The sequence below is a fragment of the Narcine bancroftii genome, chromosome 5 (assembly GCF_036971445.1).
Source record: "Narcine bancroftii isolate sNarBan1 chromosome 5, sNarBan1.hap1, whole genome shotgun sequence".
Classification (NCBI taxonomy): domain Eukaryota; kingdom Metazoa; phylum Chordata; class Chondrichthyes; order Torpediniformes; family Narcinidae; genus Narcine; species Narcine bancroftii.
The window spans coordinates 248,303,782-248,330,777 of record NC_091473.1 but is presented as its reverse complement, the minus strand read 5'-3'; the positions used below and the strand labels follow the sequence as shown (position 1 = coordinate 248,330,777).

Sequence of the window (26,996 nt, the reverse complement as noted above, 5' to 3'; positions counted from 1 at the left end):
TCACTGTGAAGAATCTGGTGAGACCCCTTCAGCCTTTGTCAGCTCCTTGCACAAAGTACATCAATGAGGACACCGTCATTGGTTACCATATCCACAGTGTTTTGCATTTGATGTTTTTGCAATACCATTTAAATTTTATGAAAATATATATATGTAATATGACCATATCTTACTTTTTGGAAATTTGGAAATGGCCACCATGCAGACTCCTGCAATTTTAACCTTCCCATTATATACCCAGTCTCCTGCAGAAAGGCTGAATCTGCACCAGCCCCTTTCATGTAGGACATTTAATATTGCAACCATTTGCTGAGTTGAAGAAAATGTCCCAATCTTTCCACCTCAATGTTTTCTATGAAATATCTTAACCCTTTGAAATCTGGCCATTTTTAACCATTCATAGACCAAGTCCATGGGTAAACTACAGTATGAACATCAATATGAACCAGCTGGTGGTTGGGAATAAAACCAGTCCTGGAAAATGGGGACACGGAGTGTTTGAATTTGTTTATAGTCCCTGAAAACTGGAACTTCGAGTTCAAAGCAGTTAGTTCAGTATGCCTTGATTAAAACCATCCTGCCAGCATATGTTCTTTCCAGTCCATCAAAATATCCCATTGTTTTGAAATTAAAAGTGAAAATGGTTAGAACACTCGCACCTGAGGCACCTGTGGAAAGCTAATTGTCCTGAAGGCACAAGGGCTTAGCTAGTAGAGATTCTCATGACACCAGAGACCTCGGGTGTTATCAGTGTGGAATGTGCTCATTTGCTCAGTGACCACATGGGTTTCCTGTGGGGGCTTCAGTTTTTCCCTCATTATAAAAATGAGTGGATCAGTCAGTTAATTCTCTAGTCTTAATTGCCCCAAGTCTGTAGGCAAATGATAGAATTGAAAGCTGTGGGGTAAATGAACCAAGGAATGGTAGATGCAGTTTAACTTGGACAAGTGCCATGTGTTGTACTTTGATTAGTTAAACCAAGGGCCCAATAGGACCCTGGAGACTGTTATAGAACAGAGGGACTTGGAGTTACAAGTATATTCATTTCATGAAAGTACCGACCCAGTTAGACAGGGTGATGAAGAAGGTGTTGGAACACGTCATCTTCATGTTGGTAATGTGTTGACACCTGCACTGATATATTCATGGAAAGATCATCACTGTTTACTCCTCCATATTCTGTAATTCTAAGCATCAAAAAATGTTTTATTTCTTATCTCTGATGACCTTAATACTCCAAACTTTGATCTCTGAAGCAAGAACTGTGCAATAGGTATGATTCTTCATCACGGCAACTTTTGTTGGCCATTTACAATGTTTTGTCTATGTCTTACCCAAGGCACCTTCCTGTCTCACTTGCCCACACCTAAAGAGTTGATGGTTCAAATCCTGCTCCAGAGAATTAAAAGTCCAATCCAAAATGTCATTGATGTATTCTGCCATTATTTTTGGTGGAGGTACCTGAAAATGGATCATTCTTTTTTTTTTAAAATACCCAGGGGCAGTTCATGAAATCACATTTCCAGACACTTAAGTGTAAAAGCTTGCTTTGTTCTGTGCTCTTGTTCAACCGACTAACCTGATTGGTGGACCTTGTTTCCATAGATTCTCATGGACCCGCAATGGAAAGTTCTTCAATGTTGCCAAAGATTCCAGAGTATCGATGAAATCACGGTCGGGAACTCTCGTCATGGACTTCCGATACAATGGCCGGGCGGAGGACTACGAGGGGGAGTACCAGTGCTCAGCCAGAAATGACCATGGCACTGCCCTCTCCAATAAAATACACCTTCAAGTTTCCAGTAAGATTGAGCTGCATCTGTAACTATTTGGGTCACAGTTAGAAATAGCTTATTTGAAGCCACTGCAACTTGTTCCTGGCTGGGACCTAGCGACCCTTTTTCTCTGATGACCTCTTTGTGATTTTGGTGTGCAGAGGCCCCGCTGTGGAGAAGGGGGAATGTGGATCCAGTTGTAGTTCAAGAAGGAGAACACATGATACTTCCCTGTCAACCACCCCCTGGACTCCCCCCTCCTGTTATCTTCTGGATGAACAGCAGTAAGTTTTGCTCAGTCATACTCGGGCTTTTATACTTTCGCTTAGAAGTCATGTTCAGGTTGTCACCCAAGTTTAAGTGGCTTGATGTATGGTAACTTTGGTGGGAAATTTCCTGCCCTCTTACTTTTCCACTTTCACCTTCGTCTCCTTGAGAGTCCCCACCCCATTCCCTCGCTGATATGTTTGTCCATGGTCTCCACCTGCAAATTGGAGGAACACCCTCAAGCCAGATGGCATCGACATCAACTTCTCCGATTTCCATTCCCCCCACTCCCCGCCCCATTTTCCCCCAAGTCTGCTTTCCTCTAGCTGTGTCTCTCTCTTCCCTTTTTCCTCTGTCTCCTTTACCCTAGCTCTGCATTCACAGAGCAAAATCATTCCCCTCCCTCCACCCCCACCCATCAATTCTCACTTTCCTCTCTCCTGGCCTCCTCTCTGTATCCAATTAACACCTTTTGCTTGTTGGTCTGTACTCCTCCCCCTGTCCTTTCTTTTAATTCAGGCGCCTGCCTGCTTTTACATACCTTGAAGAAGGGCTCAAGCCCGAAACATCGGTAATATATCTCTTCCTCCTATGGACGCTGCCCGACCAGCTGAGCTCCTCCAGCACTTGTGTTTTTTTACAACAATCACTGCGTCTGCAGATTTCCGTGTTTCACATCAAGTCCCTTGACACTGCCTCTGTTTTTCTTCATGGCTCTGCGCAAAACTTGCTTTCAACTTGACACAAGCAAAGACAGTTTTTTAGTTTATTGTCACATTTATTGAGATAAAGTGAAAAGCTCTCTAAGCCTTTTTCACTCCCTCATCCTACTTGTTTGCCACTTTCTCCACCCTCTCTCTTCATGAACATTCCTTTCACCACCCCTCCTCTCCATCTCTCTTCATCCCTCCTTCCATCTATAAACTGGAACAATCTCTTTCTTGCTTAGACTCTCAGCTCCTTACTCCTCCATGTCACCCTTTTCCTTGCTCATTCCAATCCTTGTCCTCTGTATCTTCACGTGATTTCTCCTTTCTCTTTAACCTTTCTTGCTCTCTCTTGTTCCCTCAACACAAACCAACTTCTTGAAGAGGGGAGGAAACAAAAATCAAAGGCAAATTGGCAAAAGTCAGGTACATAAATTCAGAGATGGGTATAACCCCATTAGAGTGTTTGGGAAAAAAGTGGGCATGACGCTTCAAGGTAAGGGCACTAGAGTTTATTGGGGAGGATATTGTGAAGGGGGGGGGAGGTAGTTAAGGACAATTGCATGGTTAGCAAAACACAATCTACACTGAAAGTTTCGGCAACCTACTAGAATATGTTCATGAGTGATGCCGTGTAGCGTGTAGTGCACGTCAAAAGAATCAAAGACTGATTCTTGATCCGATCCAAGGCTTTTATTAACAAAAGACTGGAGCCTATCACATGTAGGTCGACCAGTCCAGAATGATCTGGGTCTGGTTAAGAGCAACCCTTTAAGACTTGCCAGTAGGCATGGCTACGCTCTCAACCAATCACAGCCATCCTATACTACAATATCAGTGATAGAATCTGTACTATCACATAACGTATAGAGCAGCCATCCTCAATGGGAGCTACAGCACACAGACTGAAATCATAATTTTTTAATGTAGTCAGTTGGAGAGAAGTATGGAAGAAACCAACAAAACATGACTGCTTCAAAGAGAGGAGGGGGGGGCCATAAACTTTGAGCTGAGTCCTATAGGGGCCGTAGCCAACAAAAGATTGAGAATAACTGGTGTAAAGTACACAGAATGTACAGCACAGGGGTGGCCAATCTGCAGTTTCTTTGTCATATAATGTGCAGCTCATGGAAATATGCTGGCTTGGACAGGAATTGTATGAGCCAGTGCTCACAATGGGAGTTTTAGTGGGCGTGGCTAACAGTCATGTGATTGTGGCAAAGGTGGCTCTGTTGTGGACAGTGAAATTAGTCGACTGTAAGTGTGACGCAGGCCATCTGTCCATCTGAGCTCCTGACACCCTGACACTCTTCCGTCCCAGCTCCTGACGCCCCATCCTCAGACTCTTGACCATGTCTTGGCTGCCCACCCAACGGAGCTCCCGACGCCCCGAACATGGACTCTTCACTCGGCCCCGGCCGCCTACCCATCTGAGCTCCAGATGCCCTGACCGCAAACTATAGACTGGGTTCCAGCTGCCCACCTGCCCATCCGAGCTCCTGACGCCCTGAACTTAGGCTTACCACCTGGTGCCAGCCACCCGCCCACCTATCTGAATTTCCAATGCCCTGAACGTGGTCTTACCACTTGGTCCTGGTCACCTGTCTGCCCATGCAAACTCCCTATGCCCCGATAGACAGAGTTGAAAGTATGCATGTAATAGTCAACTTCCCCTAAATTTTACTCTAATAAATGGTCCACAAAATTTGAAAATAACACGTATATGCAGTATGTGTACTTTTTGATTGTTGAAATTAATTCAATTTTGTAGTTTAAAAACTACATACGTGGATAAATATTACAATGTACATGTATTTCTTAATGTTTGTATCAAATTTTTTCAACATAATGGGCATGCAAGAATAAAAATGTTTATGTAATTTTTTTTATGTTTTGCGGCCCTCAAACATCTGAAGTTTATCACGTGACCCTTAACGTTAAGCAAATTTGGCCACCCCTGATGTAGCAAGTCATTGAGTATTAAAGTGAATCTGGAGGTTTTGTGCAGGGTGAAGGGAGTGATGGAGGGGAAATGGGAGAGGAGGAGGAGAATTTGTCAACCATAATACAGGAATTACACATTTAAAAATAAGAGAAAATAAAGAAATATGGAGGTGGATTATTCATGGACCTGGGTTATGTGGCTTTGCTAAGGAATGATCTGCTTGTTTTCAGATATGGATTTGATCCCGCAGGACACACGGGTATCTCAGGCTCTCAACGGGGATCTCTATTTCTCCAACGTGAAACGCAGTGATGCCCGCTTTGATTACATCTGCAATGCCCGGTTTCCTTTCACTCAAACCATCCAGCAGAAAAACCCGATCACCATCAAAGTGTTGACCAGTGAGTATATTAAGTCACGATTCTCCTGTAATGTCCATTCATTCTCTCACCAGGCAGGCAGAAGGTTTGTGATCAGGGTTTTACGGTAGAATATATTTGCTTTCAGTTGGAACCTACAGATTACAATGCCAAGAAACCCAAAGTAAGTCATCCATTATGGTAGAAGAGCACCTAGTGCTGAATACCTTGCTGGAAATGTACCCCAACAAAGTAAACCTTTCCATTTCTCCATGCACACTACACCACCTGACCCAGAGCATTGCTCAAAGGAGTTCTCATTTTTGCTTAGATATAAGATTCTTCCACATGGGCACATTTCAATCAGTTAATGCCATCTCCACTGGTGAGGTCTCAGCCTATAATATTCATCACCCGCAAACCATTTACAAGTAGGGACGTGTACTACAAGTAAAAACACCACGCTGGAGAAACTCAGCAGGTCAAACAGTGTACTTTATATAGCAAAGATAACCAACGTTTCGGGTTTGAGCCCTTCATCAAGGTTCAGGCAACTGCTTACATTTGTCCATACCTTGATGTCCAAAATGTTGGTTATGTATCTTTATCTTTGCTACATAAAGTACACCATTTGACTTCCGGAGTTTCTCCAGCGTAGTATTTTGATTTCATTCACAGTGTCGTCAGATTTTCATGATTTACTCATGACATGTACTACAAGTTCACCCTTTGCAGTATTGGAGTATATCACTAAAGAGGCACTAATTGCATGTCGGAAACATTCCTTGGAGTCATAGATTTACTCAACATTGGTCCAAGGTGCTTTCCTGAGCCAGTTGCATATGCTTGCATTTGATGCATATCCCTTTAAATCTTTCAGATCTATGTACCCTGTCCAAACATCTTAAGCATTGTAATTATACCCACCTCTACTATTTCCTCTGGTAGCTCGTTCCATATCCCCACCAAACTCTGTGCAAAATAGTGGTCCCACAAGTTCCCTTCAAGTCTTTCAAGTTAAATGTATTGTCATCTGATTGCGCAAGTAGAACCTGATGAAACAGCATTCTCTGATCTTCGATACAAAAAATGCAGACACACAACCAGAGATAACACACATACAGACAAACAATACATATGCAGGACAAGTATTCATATGTATAAATAAATAATTAAATTTTGCTTCATCTATGTGACAGTCTTGGATGGTTAGTGCGAGCCATTCCTTTGGTTGTTCAGCATTCTCACTGCCATGGGAAGAAGCTGCTCCTCAGCCTGGTGGTGCTGGCTCTGATAACTACTGCATCCCTTACCCGACAGGAGCAGCTGAAAGATGCTGTGTGTGGGATGGAAGGGGTCTTCAATGATTTTGCGCGCCCCTTCAGACAACGATGTCCGTAGATCACATCAATGGAGGGAGGGAGACTCCAGTGATCCTCTCTGCCACCCTTGTGGTCCTGTGGATTGACCTCTGATCTGTTTCTCTGCAACAACCATACCACACTGTGATACAGCTGGCCAGGATGCTCTTGATAGAGTTCCTGTAGAAGGTTGTCATCATAGTGGCTGGTAGCCTTGCCTGCTTCAGTCTTCTAAGGAAGTGCAGTCCCTGTTGCACCTTCCTGACTAATGAGGAGAATGTTGTGTGTCAACGATAAGGTTACTAGTCAAGTGAACTCCAAGGAACTTGGTGCTCTCCACTACAAAATTATTGATGTGTAGTGGAGGGTGGTCATTCCTGGTCCTCCTGAAGTCAATTATCATCTCCTTCATCTTGTCCATTTTGAGACTCCCCAGGAAACAGATCGTGACCACTTATCTTATCTAAGCCCCTCATGACTTCTTAAATCTCTATAAAGTCACCTCCTTAGCCTCTTACGCTTTGGGGAAAACAGTTTCAGTATCTCCTCCTAAACCCTCCAGTTCCAGCAACATTGGTGTGAATCTCTTCAGGCCCTTGTTCTCTGCTTATGTGCTGTATTAATATTTGGTCATCTGCCACCCTCAGAACTGGTTTGTAAGCTGACTTTGCATACTTATAAGGTTACATTGCTAATCATTCCTTGAAATCTCATTTTCCATGGTTTCTTGGCCCATTGTATCTTTGCACTCTCAGTGAAATCTCATTCCCCCTCTAATTTTCACCACCATGTTTTCCCACCACATTCCCATCAATTCTACTGCTACCAACACAGGGGCAATTTACAGAGGCCAATTAATCTACCAACTCACACTTTTTGGGTTGTAGGAGGAAACTGAACTTCTCGGAAGAAGCCTGTGGTAACAAGAAGAGCGTGCAAGCTCCACACAGAGAGCACCAGAGATTCAGAGTTGAACTTATTTCAACTTCAAACCTGTCGAAATAAGCAGAGAATCGAAATTAAGGGTTTTCATCCAGTCTGCTATCCAGTGAAGGTCTGATAAGGCTGTTGAGAGGAAATTCACCATTGCCAATAAGCAGGCTTCCTTTGGCTGCTGTCACAAGTTGCCAGGTTCATGGAACAGTATCCCAACAGTGGGCCACATATTTAAGAACTGCAAAGAGGCAACAGTAATATGAGTTAAACAAAACCAAAGTTGATTAGCAAATACTCGAGCACTTCTCTATTTCCATCATGGCTTACTCCACTAACAGAGTTCTCCTCTCAGTATTTCAACCTTCTAAATTCTGAGGTGATGTGATGGAATTGTACATTCCTCAAGTTTCCTTCAGGAATTCAGTATATTCCACAATCTTGTCTCAACCCACTGAAAGGATTTGCATCAGATCACATTTTGCTTTATGATAATCTTGCCTTGCTCAGTCATACTGCAGTTTTAAAAATTTTAATTATCCTAACCGGTTTAGTTTTAACATAATGTGCGTTTTGATATTCAGTTCACTGATTTGTAATGTATCACTGGACAGACACTGTGTGTGTGTGTGTGTGTGTGTGTGTGTGTGTGTGTGTGTGTGTGTGTGTGTGTGTGTGTGTGTGTGTGTGTGTGTGTGTGTGTGTGTGTGTGTGTGTGTGTGTGTATTTTTTTATGTAAATCTCCCTACATCCCATGGAAGTTGGTCCTGTGACCAGTCTGCTTATTTGCTGTTACCCTCAACTTTCTCAATCCTCCTTTATGTATCCCGTCTTCCCTTCCACATGTCCGTCCACCTTCCCTTCCACATGATCCTTCATGGCTCAGCATCTGCTTTTGATTCTCTCTCATCCCATCCCCACCCCGCCCCCCCACCTCCCAAGTTCCATGGTTCTCCTACCTGATTCTGTGTGCTCATATTATTTTATTTGTTGCAGTGGATACCAATTACGAATCAGTGCCAACTGTTCTGAATGAAACTGAATTATCTAGTGGTGAGTTATGACACCTTTGAGAGAACTTTGTGTTCTAACCTTCTAATCCCTTACTCAGCTTAACCTGTGTCCTAACCTGACGTCTCATCCTGAGGTGAAACACACACTCCTTTTTTGGATGGAGAGCGAAGGGAAATCATGTAACCTTCATTGTATCCATTGTTGGAAATGGGCCAAAATTGCTCGTGAGACTCATAGAGTAGCTTTGCATGAACTGGACTGAAATAATTCCACTGTTAAACTGACCCCAGTGACCAACATCTCTGTGGGTGCAGCACTGAAGCAAGGAAAGGTGTGGCAAAGGAGAGAGCCAAGGTCAGTGGAGGCAAGAATTAGGTTATACAATGTCACCACAAAAGAAATAGGAGATGTGGGAGCAAGGGAGGCCAATGTGGTGAGGTTGGTTTAAGCAGAGGTTTCTGACCTCTGAGCTGAGAATGGCTGTCTCTGAGAGGCAAGGTGCCTGCAGTACTTAGTTCAACAGCTCACAGGTCACGATGAGGTTGTGAAATTGGGCTGTTATTTAAGCTCTCACGCTTTGAGGGAATGTGGCCACATTTATTCAGTCCGTGTGATGAATTCTCACAAGGTGCTGGCAGCCTTGTGATGCAGAACCTATTCATTTTACCAACACCCTGCATCATGGAGCCATTACAGGGAGCATGAAACATTCCAGTCTAGTACAGGCTCTTCAGCCCATGATGTGGTGCTGATCCATGTAAACCTATTCCACAACAAGCTGATCCTTCCCTACCTCACACCCATCACCCTCTATTTTTCTTACATCCCTGTGCCTAACTAAGAGTCTTTTGAATGTCCCTATTGTACCAGCCCTGGCAATGGATTATAGACACCCAACACTCTTACCTCTAACACCTACCTAAAACTTTCTTCCAGACACGTTAAACAGATATTCTCTGGTATTTGGTAAAACAAAAGGTGGTGCTGGCTGTCCACCCTATCTAAGCCCAACATAATTTCATTTAATTTAAAGATGCAGCATTATAACAGACCCTTCCAGACAACAAGCCCTTGCTATCCAAATACCCATGTGACCAATTAACCTACAAGCCCTGAACATCTTTGGAACATGGGCGGAAGCTGGAGTTCCCTGATGAAACCCATGCAGACGTGCGGAGAAAATACAAATTCCTTACAGACAGCAGTGGATTTGAACTTGAGCCATTAGCACTGAGCTAACCCCTCCTTGTATGTCCTTAGACTTGGTTTATTCCGAGAAAAAGAAAAAAGCACTCATTCCTTTGCATTGGGTCATGGCTGACCACAGTCCTAACCCTATCCAGCTACTTTTAGTTCCATGAATCTTCTTAGACTTTCCTGGGGAAATCAGTGCTGATCTGTCAAGATTATCCTGGAATCTTCTGAAACTAAAGTCCTGACCTGGATGGAATTTGTGTAATACCCCTGTGACCATGTACCAGGTGTTTGGTTTTCCCATTCTCATCCCAAAGTCATATGGATTGGTAGGTTAGTTGACCTCAATAAATTGTCCCAAGTGTGGAGGTGGGTGATAGGATCTGGGAAGGTGGAAGTTTGACGTAAATGTGGGCATCTTTGAAATATAATAGATATTCTCTGTGCACCCCCCCCCCCCCACATCTCCACCCCCACCCCATCTTGGCCCTGCCAAGTTGCCCTGAACTAGATTTCAGGGAGAAAGTCTCATACTTCCAGCATCCTTGGTCTTAATCGGAAATGTTGATATCCCTGAGGAACACCACTGGTCACAAAGCTCCAAAGATCACTCCTCCACTTTCTAGTGGCCAACCTTTTCAATTCCGCACCCTACTCCCACACTGACATGCCTGTCCAAGGCCTCGTGCACTGTCAAACTCAGACCACCCACAAACTGGAGGAAAACACCTAATTTTTCAGCTGGGCACTCTCCTAATGGATGGCATTAACAGTGACTTCTCAGGTTTCTGCTAGCCCACTCCCTGTTCTCCCTCTCTTCCCCATCCCTCTGTCTTCTTTCCTTCAGCTCTCCACCCCCTTCCCTCTCCATTCACAGAGCCATCCCCCCCCTCCTTGTTTGCTGGTGTGCCCTCCATCCCTATCCACCTGTTACCTCCTCCCTGTGGGATTGTTTTCCTGCCCCTCCTCCTTGCTCTCATCATTTTGTTCAGGCACCTGCCCACATTTTATTCGTACCTTGATGAAGGACACAAGCCGGTTAAGTATCTTTATCTTTGCGATATGAAGTACACTGTCTGACAAGCTGTGTTTCACCAGCATTGTGTTTCTACTTCATTGATGGTGTTTGCAGACTTTTGTGTTTTACTCCTACACTACGACCTTCTTCCTCCTATAACCAAATCATTTTTGTATCCAACTTACCAACTCACTATGACTCCCATGTGACTTGATCTTCAGGACCAGCCCAGTATGAGGGATCTTGTCAAATCTTTAGTAAAAGGACAATATCCAATGCCCTACCTTCAAAATGGGCATCACAGGTACAGTAGGTGGGGGGGTGGGGGGGGGGACACAGTTAGTATATGGACAGCAGGGTTAGGATAGAGTTTAGTACAACATGATTACAGTGCCAGTGACATGGTCTCGATTCTAGTGCTGTCCCTAAGGTGTTTGTACATTCTCTCTGTGTCTGCATGGGCTTCCTCTGAGTGCTCCGGTTTCCTCCCACCCTTCAAAATGTACCGGGGTTGTAGATGTATTGGGCGTATTTTGGTGGCACGGACTCGACGGCCAGAAGGGCCTGTTACCATGCTGCATGTCTAAATTTAAATTTTAAAATAATTCACCTTCGTCATTTCCTCAAATTTATGAGGTCAGGATCTCAAACATATTGATTACCCCTCATAAGACTATGCTTTTGCAAATGCTGTCCCTAAGAAACTTTCCCAATAATTTCCCTACCACTGATATAAGGCTCACCATCTTATAAATTCCTGGATTATTATTCTATCCCTTCTTAAATAGAGGAACAATATTCCCTATTCTTCAATCTTCTGGGACCTCTCCAGTAGCTAAAAAGGATATCTCTGTCAATGCCCCAGCAATTTCCTCCCTCGCCTCACTTGGTATCCTGGGATAGGTCCCATCAGGCTCTAGGGTCCTATCTACCTTTATGCTTTTCAAGATGCCCTAACACTTCCTCCTCCTTAATATTATTCTTTTCTGGATCTTGTTAGGCACAATTTTGCCTCTTAATATTTTCAATGTTACAACAATGACTAGATTTCAAAAGTAATTAATTGATTGTAAAGTGCCTTGTGGCCTTTTTCCATCTCCGGTTTAAAGTGAAGGACTTGGAGGGATATGGATTGGTTTGTGGGATTTGACAGAATAATAGTTCAGCACTGAATAGAAGGGCCCAAGGACCTGTTTCTCAAATGTCATGTTCTGTGGTTCTATCTCCTATGCCAAATTACTGGACCTTTTTCCCTTCCACATAATTTAAGCAAATTTCATTTCTACCCTTTAGTTTACCCAATAACGTATTTCCATTTATTGTTCTCTTCTGCTCTTACATGAATCTTAATTATTTTGCAACCTCCAGAGATTCTGGTTTTAAATAAAGATGTGCACCCTACTGACACTCCCCTTGGATCAGTCAAGTGGCATTGTTCTTTCACAAAGTCTCAAATTAAAATGGCTGCAGCACTTTGGTTGCTGCAGCTGAAGCCACACTGCCATAGAGGCCCTAGTTCAATCCTGAGCTCTGGTGCTGTGTGTGTGGAGTTTGCTCGCTTTCCCTGTGATCGTATGGGTTTCAATCGAGTGCTTCAATCCTGAGCTCTGGTGCTGTGTGTGTGGAGTTTGCTCACTCTCCCTGTGATCATATGGGTTTCATTCGAGTGCTCCAATTTTCTCCAAAGTCCCAGGGGCTTAGAGGTTGGTGGGTAAAGAGAGGCTGTACATTGCCCCAGTTGTAAAATTTGGAGGGAATGTGGGGAGGACATAACGGGATTAATGTAAATGTAGCTTAATGTGTGGCATAGATTCAGTGGACCCATAACTGTGCTCAGGACTCTATGACTCTAACCCAGTGGCATCTGTGGAAAGAGAAACAGAATTAATATAAAAGATAGAGACAGCACATCAGAACAGACTCCAGTTTAAAAGGAAGTAAATGTGTCTTGATCAGAAAATGGGTGTCACATGCACACTTTGTGATTTATAAATGTGGACATGTCATTTAATGTCATAAAATATACCCTCCGTATGTGCTGCTTTTAAGAAATCTGTCATGAGAATTGGAGCAATTGACCTGCCTTTCATATGTTTAAACCAAAATTATCCTAATAATCACACTGGACAACAGATTTTTTTGAAAAAAATCTTACCGAAAAAAAATTTGGGGATGATGAGAGACAACTTCAAGCTGAACACAAAGATCATTTCAGGTTTGCTGTATCACACGGGAAGTTGGAGAAACATTAACTTTTATTGAATTTAGCATGTTGAATCGCATCATGTTGCGGACACATTGCTTTATTTTCAACTGATCTAAAAATGTTTTGCCGCTGATTTTCATCTGTACTCAGCATCTGATGCCTCTCATGTTAGTGTCCAACAATAGTCGGCCAGCATTGATGGATTCCAGTTGCCCTGATACCACTTTTCCAAGGACGCAATGTCCTGGAGATCACTTTTGCCATGTTCGTCACTGACTGAACCAGCCGGGAAAAAGTCCAAGTGCGAATATAGAAAGAATTTTCAATATCATATGGCACTTCATGCTTGAAGTAAACTTAAACTATGATAGGAAATCACAAATATTATTTATATCTAAAAAATGGTATGTGATAGGAAATTTTTAAGGTGATTTTCTTGATCACCAGCTCAAAATCCATAAAATACACCCAGAAGTGTTCAGGAAGCAAAATCTTCATTGTCCAGTGTTATCTAAACGCCCTCCTAGAATGAGTTTCTTCATGTTGCTGATTTAACTGATTGATTTTTATATTAATTTGTAGCTCGACCGACCACAGAACAGATTCCAAGATTCATGCTGCCAGAAGGAACTTACAGCAGCAGAATTATTCTTCGAGAAGAAGACCTATTACTGGAATGTATTGCATCAGGGGTGTATGTAAAACCAGTCCTCTAGATATATTTTAAAATTGTTGCAAGGGTGTTGGGATAGGAAGAAGAACAGAAAATCGTACATATGTAATTAAAAACAGAATACATTGCTGGGAACATTCAGCAGGCCGGGTCACGTCACTGGGAAGAGAGGTAGGGTCAACATGTTGGGTCAAAAACCTTTCTTTAGAATTAGGAACGAGCTGAAAGAAACTGGTAAGCTGAAAGGAGAGGGACCATGTCTCTGATAGTTTAAATGCAGGGTAATCATGGAGATAAACAGCTATCTGGTCATTGAGTGAATGGGAGCAGGGAGCAAGTAAGAACATGCATAAGAGAATATTAAAGAATGTAGGAGTTGTGAAATGCAGACCAGGGAGGTGTGCTCGGCAGGTTAAGCTGCGCACGGCCTCTAAGCTGCAGCTCCATCTGGGCACAGCTTCCACCCTGGCAGGTCAGGCTGGTTGCAGACTCTAACCTGGCAGAGACTGGGCACAGCCTCTAGCCATGCACATCAGTCTAGGCATGGCCTCTAGCCTGGCAAGTTAGGCTGATGACTCCCTCTAGTCTGGCAGCTCAGGGACCCTCCACTCCCAGAGGGAATAAAAGACAGAAGAAAACCAACAAGCTGAGCCGATATCATAAATGGACAACTGATACAGGCTAAAATCAACATAGCTGAAGTTGTCGAGTTTAACAATAAGATGAGGAGACCAGATAACTTTATTTGCAGCTATCCCTGTGGTCACTCTTATTTTGCCCCACCCAATCAGCTTAACAAGCTGAAGAAGCAAGGGACTGTCAGATCCTGGACCACAAAATGAGGAACAGGAGGAAATCAATGGGTCAGGTAACATCAGTGGACGGAAACGTGCAATTGGTATCTTAGCCTGACTATGTACAGAGAAAATAGGATAAAGAGAACCGAGACAGGGGCCAGAAGATGACCAAGGATAGTCTAAGCCAATGGTTCTCAACCCTTTTTCTTCCACTCAGATACCACCTATGCTATTAGTGCTCCGTGGTTAGTAAGGGATTGCTTAAGATGGTATGTGAGTGGAAAAGAAATGTTGAGAACCACTGCTCTCAGCTTAAAAAGCTTAATTGTCTCCTATCCATTTCTGACCTGATTAATTGTTCCAGCATTTTCAATTTTTATTTTAATTTCCAGTATCTGTATTTTTCTTTATGTTCACAATTCTTTCATGTTCCTTGATGCACTGAGATGGTGGTAGTGGTGGTGTTGGGCTTTCATCCTGCAGAGCATAAGTGAGGTGGGGGGGTGGGTGCAGGGGGCGGAGATGTGGGGGAATAGCAGTTAGGTTAAAGCAAAACAAAACGCAGCGGCTCAAATGAAATAGGAAATGCTCAGCAGGGGCGACAGCATCTGTGAAGAACGGAGCAGTGTTAACATTTTAATTACTTTTAAAAATTAATTACATTTAGACATACAGCACAATAGCAGGCCCTTTCGGCCCACGAGGCGTGCTGCCCAATTGCACCCAAATGACCTACAACCTGCAATACATTTTGAACGGTGGGAGGAAACCGGAGCATCCGGAGAAATCCCACGCCGACATGGGGTTCTAATTCCATTAGATCCAATGGGCACCGTCAAAATTCTTTGCCGATTAATTTTCTGTGAGTAAACCTTTGTTCAGGGAAATCACGGACTCCCTGCAGACATTGCCAAGTCGGTAATTTTCCTTCAAGTTAATGCATCAGTAGCATTCCAAAGGCCGACAATATCTGTCTGGACATCACATCTGACACAGGGGCATGTTGCATGAATGGTGCAACCCCGCTAGCAGCGTAGGCCTCTGTGACACAAGGGGCTCGAACTGCCCCTCCATAGAATTTGGGACTGGGAGGTTACTTCATTCAGTAAACAACACCCTTAGCTGAGTTTTGTTGCAGTCAAACCTCTGGGGAGGGCACAAACTCCCACTCCTTGTGCCTCAGAGAGGCAAATGCCACCCCTGGGCCACTCTTGATAAATGGGTTCCATTGAATCTAATTAATTCCGCTTCTCTTTAGACCCACGCCAGATATTGTTTGGTACAAGAAAGGCGGTGAACTGCCCTGGCCAAAGGTGCGAATGGAAAACTATAATAAGACGCTAAGGATCATGAATGTCTCGGAGGAGAATTCGGGCGAGTATTTCTGCCTGGCATCCAATAAGATGGGAAGTATAAGGCACACCATCTCAGTGAGAGTGAAAGGTGCGTACTCTGTTGCATTCCCCCCAGTTACTACTCCCTCCCCCCCCACCCCACCCCACATCCACCCTGGCTCACCATCTCCCCAATCAGTGCATTTACTTTGATTTCTTCTTCTTCTTCCCTGAATTCATTCATTTATTTGTCATCCGATTGAACCAGGTACAACCTGACGAAACAGCGTTCTCTGGTCCACGGTGCAGAATAGGGCAAAGTATGTGTACAGACAAATGACACATGCACAATACATATGCCTATAAATTAAAATAAATATGATTAATAAATAGTAGAGTCAAAGAGAGCTGTTTTAGCAGTCGTTCAGCGTTCTCACTGCCCGTAGGAAGAAACTGTTCCTCAGCCTGATGGTTCTGGCTCTGACACTTCTGTAACTTTTTTCCCGATGGGCATAGTTGGAAGTTGCTGCACGCAGGGTGGAAGGGTTCCTCCCTGACTTTGCGAGCCCTCTTTAAACAATCATCCTGGTAAATCATATCAATGAGGCAGGGGGCGGGGTGGGGGGGTAGGGGAGAGTGAATCCCAATGATCTTCATTGCCTCCGATCAGATGCCCCACAGCAACTGTACCATGATGCATCCGACCAGGACACTCTCGGTAGAGCTCATGTAGAATGTTGGCCGGTAATCTTGCCCACCTCAGCCTTCTTAAGTGGTCTCTGAGGAACTTGGTACTCACCACTACTGAGCTATTAATGTGTAGTGGAGGATGGTCATCTCTGGACCTCCTGAAGTCCACAATCATCTCCTTTATCTTGTCCACTTTAAGACTTAAGTGCTTATTTAGTTTCTGCCGTATAATTTAATCAAATGACTGATTTTCTAACTACCATATTTCTTTCAACCTTTTAATCCCCTCATCAACCAAAATCTTTCATTCCTTGCTTTTGAGTGGAGTGTTTTGAGTGACCGAAGATTAATTCATCAATGTATCCCTTTTAGAAGGATTTCTGGCACCTCCAAATGGTGACTGGTTGTTAATGTTGCATGGGACTGAGTCCTAATGGACCAGCATCTTCCCACAACTTATCCACACTCTTTGTTAAGTGGGAAGACTTTAATACTGGCCACAGCCAGTATTAATGTGTAACATTCTGAGCCTTGGTCTGGAAGAGGGCCACGGTGATTGCCGTGTTCCAGCTCTGAAAGCCATCTTTAAAGCGATCTTCAATTGGTTTAGTTTTGTTCTAATTTTTAAAAAAACAGTTTACCCCAAGCAAAACTTTAGCAGATATAGAATGTACAGGCATAGAATTGGATTCACCACTCTGTCATTTGTTTAATTGCTTCATATTTCTCTCTTAATTCTCAAAGCTGGTCCTTATTGGCTGAATGAGCCCCAGAACCTGGTGCTGGCTCCTGGGGAATACGGCAGACTGATGTGCCGAGCCCATGGGAACCCTAAGCCCAACATCCAATGGCTGGTTAATGGCGAACCTATAGAAAGTGAGTCTATAATTACAGTGTCATGTCTTACATGCCTCACTAATGAACCATTGCTTCTCTGGTGGACCCTGGGGAATTTAATATTATTCCTATATTGTACACTATGGCGGGCCCTGGATCCTGCGGGTTTCTAGTTAGCTAATTTGCGGTAACACTGGAAGGATATAGAAGCTTTAATCAATCATTGACCCTAACAGCAAGAAATTCCCTGCACACATGACTTACATACACATGTGATGGTGTCATTATTTCCTCTGACCAGATGACTCACTGATATTATTATTTACAAATAAATCATTGCTAACTGTATGAAGCTTTTAGAAATTCATGCTCTGCAAGGCCAGGGGATGTCTGAGGGAAAATAAATTAACAGTAACATATTTATATTTCTCTAGAGCTACGCCGGAATCTGAATCGAGAGGTCTCTGGGGACACAATTATTTTCCGTGACGCACAGATCGGAACCAGTGCTGTATACCAGTGCAATGCTTCCAATGAGCATGGATACTTGCTAGCCAATGCCTTTGTCAGTGTGCTAGGTATGTTGTAATCACTCCTAGTAATACTGCCTGTCTTCTTTCTCCTTTTCTTCAGTCCTGAAGTAGGGTTTTGACCCGAAACATCGACTGTCCGTCCCCCTCCACGGATGCTGCCTGACCTGGAGAGTTCCTCCAGCAGTTTTATTTTTGCTCCACATCTCAGCATCTGTGCAGTCCTTTGTGTCTCCATTGATGAAATGTCAGTGGTCTTTACTGAGTGGAAAATGTTGGCTTGCCACTTTCCCACAGCAGAGCAACTTGAGGGTTACCCCCATGAACCTGGTTTTGGAGGTAACAAAAAGGAAGAGCAAGTCAGCTAACAATGAATGGAAGACACTTGGGGAATGAGGATAGAGTGAGAGAAGGTTTAGAGGATGAGGACACGGTGGGGTGGGGGAATAGCATTTTGGAGATTATTTTATTGTGTAAAACACTGGAGCAGGAAAACTGATGATTTTGAAATCTGTGCTCAGAATTGATTCAATGCAGTGACATCAATCATCGGCTTAATTTACACGACTGCTCTCTTGCTGTAAATGTGTACAAGACCGTTCTTGTCTGATCAGCCATGCCCCCTGCTGCCCAAGTAGACTGCAGACAAGGAATAGGCAGGAAGACCCTCTTTCAAATCTCATAACTTCAGAAACAAGGCAACATGCAACACTTTGGTGTTTGATATCTTTCTTTGTCTTATATCCAACTTGGAAGCCATTTCATGAACATCTTTGAGGATTTTGATGGAATTCTTCCCGGAATTTGCACATTAAGAATCGCAGTCATTTAGTTTCTCCATCTAGTTTTATATGTTGGATCAAGAAATCCTTCAATTAGACTACAAGAACATTCAGAAACGGATGTGCCAGGAATGGAACTAATTGAACATGTCCAAGTGAGCAAGGATAAATGAGGAGGATGCTCAATTGATGCAGGGAGGAACACTTTCCTGAAGTTAGCTAAAGCTCTTTGATTCCCCTTATTTCCCAAGCCTTCCAAACAAGTACATCAGCATCTTCACCCACTTCCCCATCACGCATGATGCATAACCCACACATGCATCCTACCTGGTTGTCTCTGTGTGACCTGTTTGTCTCTGCTTGTTCTACATGACTTCAGTACTGCAATCTATTATGAGTTCATTAGTCTATTTACACTGTTACTCATTTACTCTCTAAGTCATGGACCATTTACTAAATGCAGTTGGTCTTTAAATGAATGGTGTACATGGTGCATTGATATTATCACATGAGACAGGGTTGTGGTCATCCACAATCTTAAAGTTGCTCATTCCTGAAGAGTTTTACAGAAATACTTCACAATACCACAATACTTCCACCTTTAAAATAAACAGGTGAACAATGCTGTATAAACTTGCATGGTTTTATAAACCAACATTGGTATCATATCGACATTTATGAACTTAAATGATTTGTTCTGATTCTTCGAGAATTTCCCTTACTCCAATTAACTAGTCTATATTGCACCCAATATTCTTTCAAAAGCAAACATTAAGGTGTTCAGGCTTGTAAAAACCAAAACAAAATTGCTGGAGTAACTCAGCAAGTCTCGCAGCATCCAGAGAAGGCAAACGTGTACAACCAACATTGTGGACCTGAGTCCTTTCCGATGCCCTGAAGAAGGGCTCAGGTCCGAAATATTGGTAATATAACTTTGCCTCCTCTGGCTGAGTTCCTCCAGCATTTCTGTGCTGGAATCTCAGCCTCTGCACACGTCTGTGTATCACTATATTCAAGCTTGTGTTCATGACAGATTAAATATTAGCGCTGCTGGCACAAGCCTGGTAGTCCACATAAATACCATTTTCATTCAACCTTTCAATTCCCATTTTAACCAAAATCCCTCATTCCCTGTCTTCGAGTAGAGTGCTTTCATTGACCAAAGGTTCATCCAGCAGTGATTTTTGAGACTCCTCCAAAGCTAAGTTCTAGCAGACCAGAAAAATCCCAGGATTGATCCCCAGACTTTGTTATGAAGACTTCACGACGAGCCCGTCTTCTACATGATGTGATCTGTGGTTTTTTTCCCCCCATCTTTCACTTCATTAGCTGGTTGGACCAGATCTGGTGGGGAAGAGCAAAACTCAAAAGTCTGCAGACACTGCAATTGTAGTCAAAACACTGAAATGTCAGAGGAACTCCTGCTGCATTCATAAGAGATAAAGATATATTACTGACTTTTCAGGCCTGAGCCCTTCCTTGATGTATGAGTGAAGTATCACAGCATTTGAATTAAAGGGTGGAGAAACAAAGGGGGAAGAATGGGAGGGGAGGAGTCCAGACCAACAGACAAAAGGTGTTGATGGGATATGATAAGAAGAAAGGTGAGAATTGATTTTGACAGAGGGAAAAGGAATGAGAGAGAGAGTCAGAGCAAGAGGAAAGGAGACAGAGGAAAAAGACAGCGTGAGAGGAAAGGAGATGGGGAAGAAGATGGGGGAGGGGGTGGTTTTAATGAAGAATCGAGAAGTTGACATTAATGCCATCCGGTTGGAGGGTGCAGAGATGGAAGACGAAGTGTTGATCCTCCAGTTTGCAGGTGGTCTCAGTCTGGTAGTGTGTGATACAATGGACAGATGTGTCAGTAAGGGAATGGGGCAGAGAATTGAAGATGTTGTTAATGCCATGCTTGCATCCCCTGTTTCTTTGTCTAATAATTTGGAGCTCCCTGAAAATCCTTCACATTTCTCAAAGTTGTTTCCATCAGGGAGAACAACTATTTTCCTTATTATCTCATGAGAAAAATAATTTGCTTGAAATTCATTCATAACTTAGCTGGTACTCTTTTGATGGCCGTTTCAGTGACAAAAATTACAATACGATCGGTCACTGTCAAAATCTGTTGGCAAAAAGAGTGGTGCCATTGGGTACAAAATGTAGTATCGACAGGAAAATGACAGCATGGTGCCTGGCACCGTTTGCCACCCACTCAGATGTGGTTTCGTGAAGTTTGACATGACATGGACTCTTTTATGCTTGCAGATGTAGAACCCAGAATCCTGTCCAAACGAAACCAAATCATTAAAGTGATTGAAAATAACCGGACACAGCTCGAGTGTCGGTTCTTTGGCTCACCGATTCCCAACCTGCAATGGTAAGGGGCAGGTGACTTCTGGTCAGTATGACATTACTTCTATAGAGGAGATACAGAGAATCCATCAGGTCCTTGCTCACGTTAAGGTTCCATGTGAGCTTCTTCCGAATTTTCTTCATCTAATCTCACTCTTTCATCCACATGGATTTTATTTGTTTCTCCTTAACTCAATCCAAGTAATTTCTTTAGAGAAGCAAGTTTCAAAAGCTTAAGGCATGGGAGTGGATGCAGTGAAGATTTAGGAGGAGAATTACAGCTATGAGGCGAGACTGTCCAGGTTTCAGCTCTCTGGAACAAAAGGTGCAGAGGGAGATTGGCCTACATGAAATGACCAAAAGTTTCTCAAGGATTAACATTTAGATACTCAGGCAATTTTATAATATAAGGGATCAGCTGGAGTAATTTTAATCATCATAGTGTGGCAAATTCCCGAAATGGCTTCAGCTTTTATCTAGATTTTCAAGCTCCAACATGAATTTAGATGGGATAAAGTTTGTGTGCCCAGCAGTGAGACACTCTGCACGCACCAAAACATCTTTAGATAGGTGTGCAGAGCATCTCTTCCACCATTTCCATCAGTACCAGAGCACCGCAAGGCTGCATTCTTAGCCCCCTGCTCTATTTGCTGTACACTTCTGACTGTGTGGCTCAGTATGACAACAATGCCATCTACAAATCTTCTGACTATCCCACGGTAGCCATGTAGGTACTCTGAAAATAAATCTGAAATCTGGAAAAGAAGGATATGGATGAAATATAACAAATGGGATTAGCCTAGAATTCATGGTTATATGGGCCCAAATGGCCTGTTCCCTGCTGTATGATTTTATGACCTGTCCATCATTGTTTATTACAGTAGATTCTCTGCTCTATCTGAAGTAGTTCTTTTGTGATTTGAGGTTTAAGGATGGACAGGGTAATAATCTTTATGGAGGGAACTACATCATCCACGACAACGGCACTTTGGAACTGCGTCGAGCTCGGAAGACCGATGAGGGAACCTACACCTGCATAGCGACCAGTACGTTGGGCAAGGCAGAGAACAGGCTGCGGCTGGAGGTCAAAGGTAAGATTGGCTGTTCATCGTGGTCAGGCTTCTCTCACTCCAAGAGCAATATGACACAAGGTTTGTATTTCCTTACTGTCTGTTTTTAATTTAGAACCTACAAGGATTATCAAGGCCCCAGAATCTGTCACAGTGAAGAAATCATATGCTGCCAGATTTGACTGTAAAGTGAGACATGATCCTTCGATGCGATTGAAGGTAACATGGCTGAAGGATGACAGGGTCCTGTCCTTGCCGTGGAGGTGAGTGCTACATTTTCCTACCCTAACATTGCATTGTCATGGTGCATCCCTTGATTTTGGTCCATTCCAGGCTCCTGGAACCACAACAACAGTGTTCACTCAATACTAAAGGCCGGTTGTAATGTTTCTTAGTCTCCTGTACTAAGGAAAAAAATTCAGCTCTGCCCTCTAAGTAGAGTCCAGGCCGAGCTTCCATTGGTCACCATTGGTATCAGCCTAAGTTAGGGCTCAGACACGGCCCCCTCTCAAGCGTGGTCTCCAATGACTTGAGCTAAAAAGTGACCAGGATCTGATTTGGAGACCTGGTGGTCTTTAGGGAAACAAATTTCCACTGTGCAATATAGTAGTATTCTCTGCCAACCTCAATAGGAAAAAAGGCTGGAAATGCTCGGCAGATCAGGAAGAGAAATGGAGTTGAAAACCCTTTGTTAACTTGGGTTCCCTTCCTGCAGATGCTGTCTGACATGATGAGTATTTCCAGCATTTACTATTTTATACTGGATGCTGGTTGGTTAATTGATTGTAGTCCCTTTTTGTGGTTTTCAGTACTTCTTCCCTGCAGTGTTGTTTTAATGCCCGAGTTCACTTGCAGAAAGGAAATTGTCGAAGGGCATGACCTACTGATCCTGTTGTGGACTTGGAAACCCAAGCCTGTCGTTATCTGAGCACTGAAAACTGGCCAATTTAAGGGCCCACTCTCCTCAGTCACACTGTCTTCTCTCCTTACCCTCCCCCACCTTTCTATCAGGTAGAAGATCTGTGAGTTTGAAATTAAAAACCTCTAGATTCAAAGACATTTTCTTTCCTGCTATTATAAGACACTTAAATGGTAACTCCTGATCTGCCGAGCATTGGTAAAAGATGATGCCCTTGCACAATTTTAACTGTACTTTTCTCTATACTATGCAGTATTTGACTATTTAGTTATTTAAGTTTTTTAATGCATTTACCTGCACCGTGATTTGTCTGTTTTTTATTATCAGAATCAGAATTTATTGTCATGAACATGTCACAAAATTCATTGTTTTGCAGTAGCGTTGCAGTGCAAATATTGCTATAAAATTACAATAATAAAGAAAATAAATTAGTGCAAAAATAAGAGAAAGGGATTTATTGCCAGTTCAGAAATCTGATGGCAGAGAGGAAGATGCTGTCCTTGTGCCACTGGGTGCTTGTCTTCAGGCTCCTGTACCTCCTTTCCTGTGGTGGTAGTGTGAAGAGGGCAGGGTGGTGAGGGTCCTTGAGGAAAGAGGCTGCTTTCTTAAGACACCACCTTTAGTAGATGTCCTCGATGCAGTGAAAACTGATGCTCGTAATGGCACTGGCCAAGTTCACAATGATCTCTAGTTTTTTTTTCCGCCCTGTGCATTAGCACCTCCATAAAAGGGAGTGATGCAACTGGTCAGGATGCTTTCCATGGTACATCTGTAGAATTTGCAGAAGTTTTTGGTGACATACCAAATCTCCTCAAACTCATTGCGAAGTATAGCGGCTAGTGAACCTTCTTCGAGTTGGAGGCCCCAGGATAGATCCTCAGAGATGTAGAAGCTCTTAACCCTTTCCAATGCTGACCCCTCGATGAGGACTGGTTCAGTTCCACTGATTTCTTCCTGAAGTCCACAATCAACTCCTTGGTTTTGCTTATGTTGAATGCAAGGTTGTTGCTATGGCACCACCGAACTACCTGATTTATTTCACTCCTGCATCTCAGTGCATGGGGCAATAAACAATTCAATGCATTGCAGTCATGTCCAGGAATGTGACCATCCTGGGGTAACTACCTCATTGGATTTGATCAGTATCTTGTTGAAGTGAGGATGACTCTCACCGTGATGTGACAGTCACACAACGGCATGTCTGTTTCTGTCTCGGATGCACCTTAAACTCAATGGGGTGGATGGGTCAGACCCTATCGAGGTTTATCCTTGCTGGGAATGGACAAATCCCCACTGGAATGGCAGACCATCAGCCATTTAGCTCTGTACCTTAACTCTATGTTGCACTGGTAATGGCCAGTGCTTTAAGGAAAGAATGTTGAGAGTTTATGATGTGACTATATTTAATTTCAGAGCGAAGGAAGATGAAGATTCTTTAACCATCATCAATGTGTCTGAGAGAGATGAAGGCATCTACACCTGTGTAGCCCGTACGGAACTGGACAGAGACTCAGCCAAGGCACGTCTCACTGTTCTAGGTAAATCTAATGATTTTGTTGGTTCTGCAGTTCCAAGTCACATTTTGGGAAAGTGGATTTAAAGCCATCAATCACCCATTAAAAGGGAATGTGGAATACATTTTTAATCTCCTTGACAATTCATCTAGGTCCATAGCCAGAGCAAAATGGTGAATTCTGAATGTTGGACTGCTGTGGAGATTGAGACTTGCAAACCTCTGCTTCAGAGATGGTGATTGGACTTGAATGCTTTTAACATATGAGATATTGCTAGTATTCCAGATGCAGTCTCACCATGTCTAATCTCAGTGACTTGTCTTCACTCTGCCACTGCAATTTTCTGGCAATGTACCAGAGATACAATTTTAGAATGCCGAACTAATACAGAATAAACCATTTGGGAAAAAAAAATCTGTATTGTAGTCTTTCATTTTGTAAAGTTCACTTTAAACAAGTAATTTTCATAATTTACAAAATTTAAATTTAAATTCAAGTCCCATTTGCTGGCGTTAACCGTGCCGCAATCATAATTAGCCCCCTCTCCCCCAAGTTGACAGATTACGCATAAAGATAAAGACTCCTACTAGGCAGGGATAGGGAGACACCTTGGGAGAGTCATCCCCAGTGGTGAGAGGCATCAACAGGCTCTTCATCCTGCATGCTGCCATTTCATTCATACACAACTTTATTCAAACTTCTGCTGCAGGCAGGGCACGACCGGAGTGCTCCACTGGCTCAATGTTTACTCCCATCTTCACCAAGGAGTAGTGCATTTCTTCAGAGAACATTATCATTCACATTTTTATTTATTTTAATCTTTTTAAAATGTATTTATTTCCTCAATTTTTTTTGCCTGTTGATTGGTTTGCCAGTTGCTTGAATTCCAGACGCCAGAGATTTTACTGTATTTCTTCTCCCATTCTGTCCATTAACTAGTCTTCAATCCACCACAGTGCATTACCCCAAATATTACGTGCGCTAATTTTGTTTAATTAACCCAAATTAACAATAAGAGATTGTTTATTTCAGAAGATCAGATTCCCATATTCGAAGGTACAGGTAAGTAAATGCAAAGGATGAATTAAGTTTCTTCGTTCTGTCAAATATTGTCTTTACTGTAAGGAATGGGAGTCAAGTTGGTTTGTCTGTATTTGCACAGTCATCATGAGAGAGTCTCAATTGTGACAAAATTCAAATCAAATTCCTCCCTGACCAAAGATATATGGAAAATTGATGGATGGGAAGCTGGTTCAGAAGATTAAGTCATATGGGAACCATGGTGGGTCAGTAAATTGGATCTAAAACTGGTGTGGTCATACAAGACATATCGTGGTTGAGGAATTTTTTTTTTAATTTCTGCTTCTAAGCAGAAACGTTATCAAGCTTGCAAAGTTGAGACTTTGACTGTAAAGTTTATTTCCTAAAATAAATTTATAAAATTATGATAGGTTACACCAGAGGTTTTCAAACTGCACCCGCCCACCCCCCCCCCCCCCCCCACCAAACTCACATTGCCTCTTCAGTATTCTCTATGCTATAGGTGCTCAGTAATTAGTAAGGGGTTACTAAGGTGGTATGTAGGTGGAAAGAAAAAAAAGTTTGAAAAACCACTGTTTTAATTGTACCTCATTGACTCGTTATGTGCATGGTTTCGTAACTCCACAGGAAATGGGCCAATGACAATTTTTCTCAAGTGAAATATTTCAGTAACAATTGGGTCTAGAGCAGTGATTCTCAACCTTCCCTTCCCACTCACAGACCACCTTAAGCAATCCCTTACTAATCACAGAGCACCTATGGCGTAAGGATTACTTAAAGTGGAATGTGAGTTTAGAGGAGCAGTTTGATAGACAAAATATTTCTCGCAAAGTGAAAAAGTTACATCCTAAAGGTCATGTTTTTAGTGTGTTGGGGGGAACCTGAGGAACAAGTTTTTTTACACTGTGTGGTGGATATTTGGAGCAGACCACTGGGAGTAGTGGTGGAAGCAGATCTGATAGTAGCATATAAGAGGCTTTTAGATGTATGACTATGGAGGGAAGAGAGGGATATGTATCATGTGCAAGCAGCAGAAGTTTTAGTACAATTTGAACATTATGTTTGGCACAGATATTGTGGGCTGAAAGCCCTTCTTCTGTGCTACACTACTGTTCTATGCCCCATGTTGCAATTCAGTCAAGTATGTCCGGGAGGGCAGATTATTGTAAACAGGTCAGAGATACAGCTGTTAGTGCCGCTGCCACATTGCTCCAAGGACCCAGGCTCAATCCTGACCACAGGAGTTGTTTTGCGGAGTTTGCATGTGACCACATTGTACTCCAGTTTCCTGTCACATTCTAGAAACATGCTGGTAGGTTCATTGATTGCGGTGGATTGTCCCTAGAGCAGGCAATTAGCAGGTGACAGTGAGTTAATAGGCATGTGAGAGAGAACAAGTTATGGGAAATGGAGACTAATGGCACTGCTTTGAGTGACAGCATGGACAGAGTGGTCTGAACAACCTCCTTCTATGTAATCTGAGACTATGAGACAATGTGAAGTCACTTCCAAGTATAATTAGACCATAAGATATAGGAGCAAATGCAAGCCATTTGGCCTATCGAGTCCATTCTGCTCTTTTATCTCACTCAGCCCTACTCCCCACGACATTCAACAACCAGGAATTGTTAGCAAAAGTTGTAACTGAAGAGATATTAATTTGAATGCATTGAGAACTTTT

The 26,996-nt window shown here is 42.9% G+C and overlaps 1 protein-coding gene across 1 annotated transcript in view; it reads left to right on the top strand.

The window, feature by feature from the left end:
• The window catches only part of LOC138765547 (neurofascin-like), a 216,497-nt gene that overhangs the window by 122,067 nt on the left and 67,434 nt on the right, over window positions 1-26,996 (top strand). Inside the window, exons 6-16 of the mRNA XM_069942578.1 lie at window positions 1,606-1,802; window positions 1,937-2,059; window positions 4,925-5,095; window positions 13,362-13,473; window positions 15,508-15,692; window positions 17,018-17,149; window positions 17,545-17,688; window positions 20,685-20,796; window positions 21,696-21,862; window positions 21,957-22,104; window positions 24,174-24,298. Of these exons, the coding sequence (XP_069798679.1) occupies window positions 1,606-1,802; window positions 1,937-2,059; window positions 4,925-5,095; window positions 13,362-13,473; window positions 15,508-15,692; window positions 17,018-17,149; window positions 17,545-17,688; window positions 20,685-20,796; window positions 21,696-21,862; window positions 21,957-22,104; window positions 24,174-24,298 (1,616 nt within the window). The remainder of the gene's footprint in view (window positions 1-1,605; window positions 1,803-1,936; window positions 2,060-4,924; window positions 5,096-13,361; window positions 13,474-15,507; window positions 15,693-17,017; window positions 17,150-17,544; window positions 17,689-20,684; window positions 20,797-21,695; window positions 21,863-21,956; window positions 22,105-24,173; window positions 24,299-26,996) is intronic.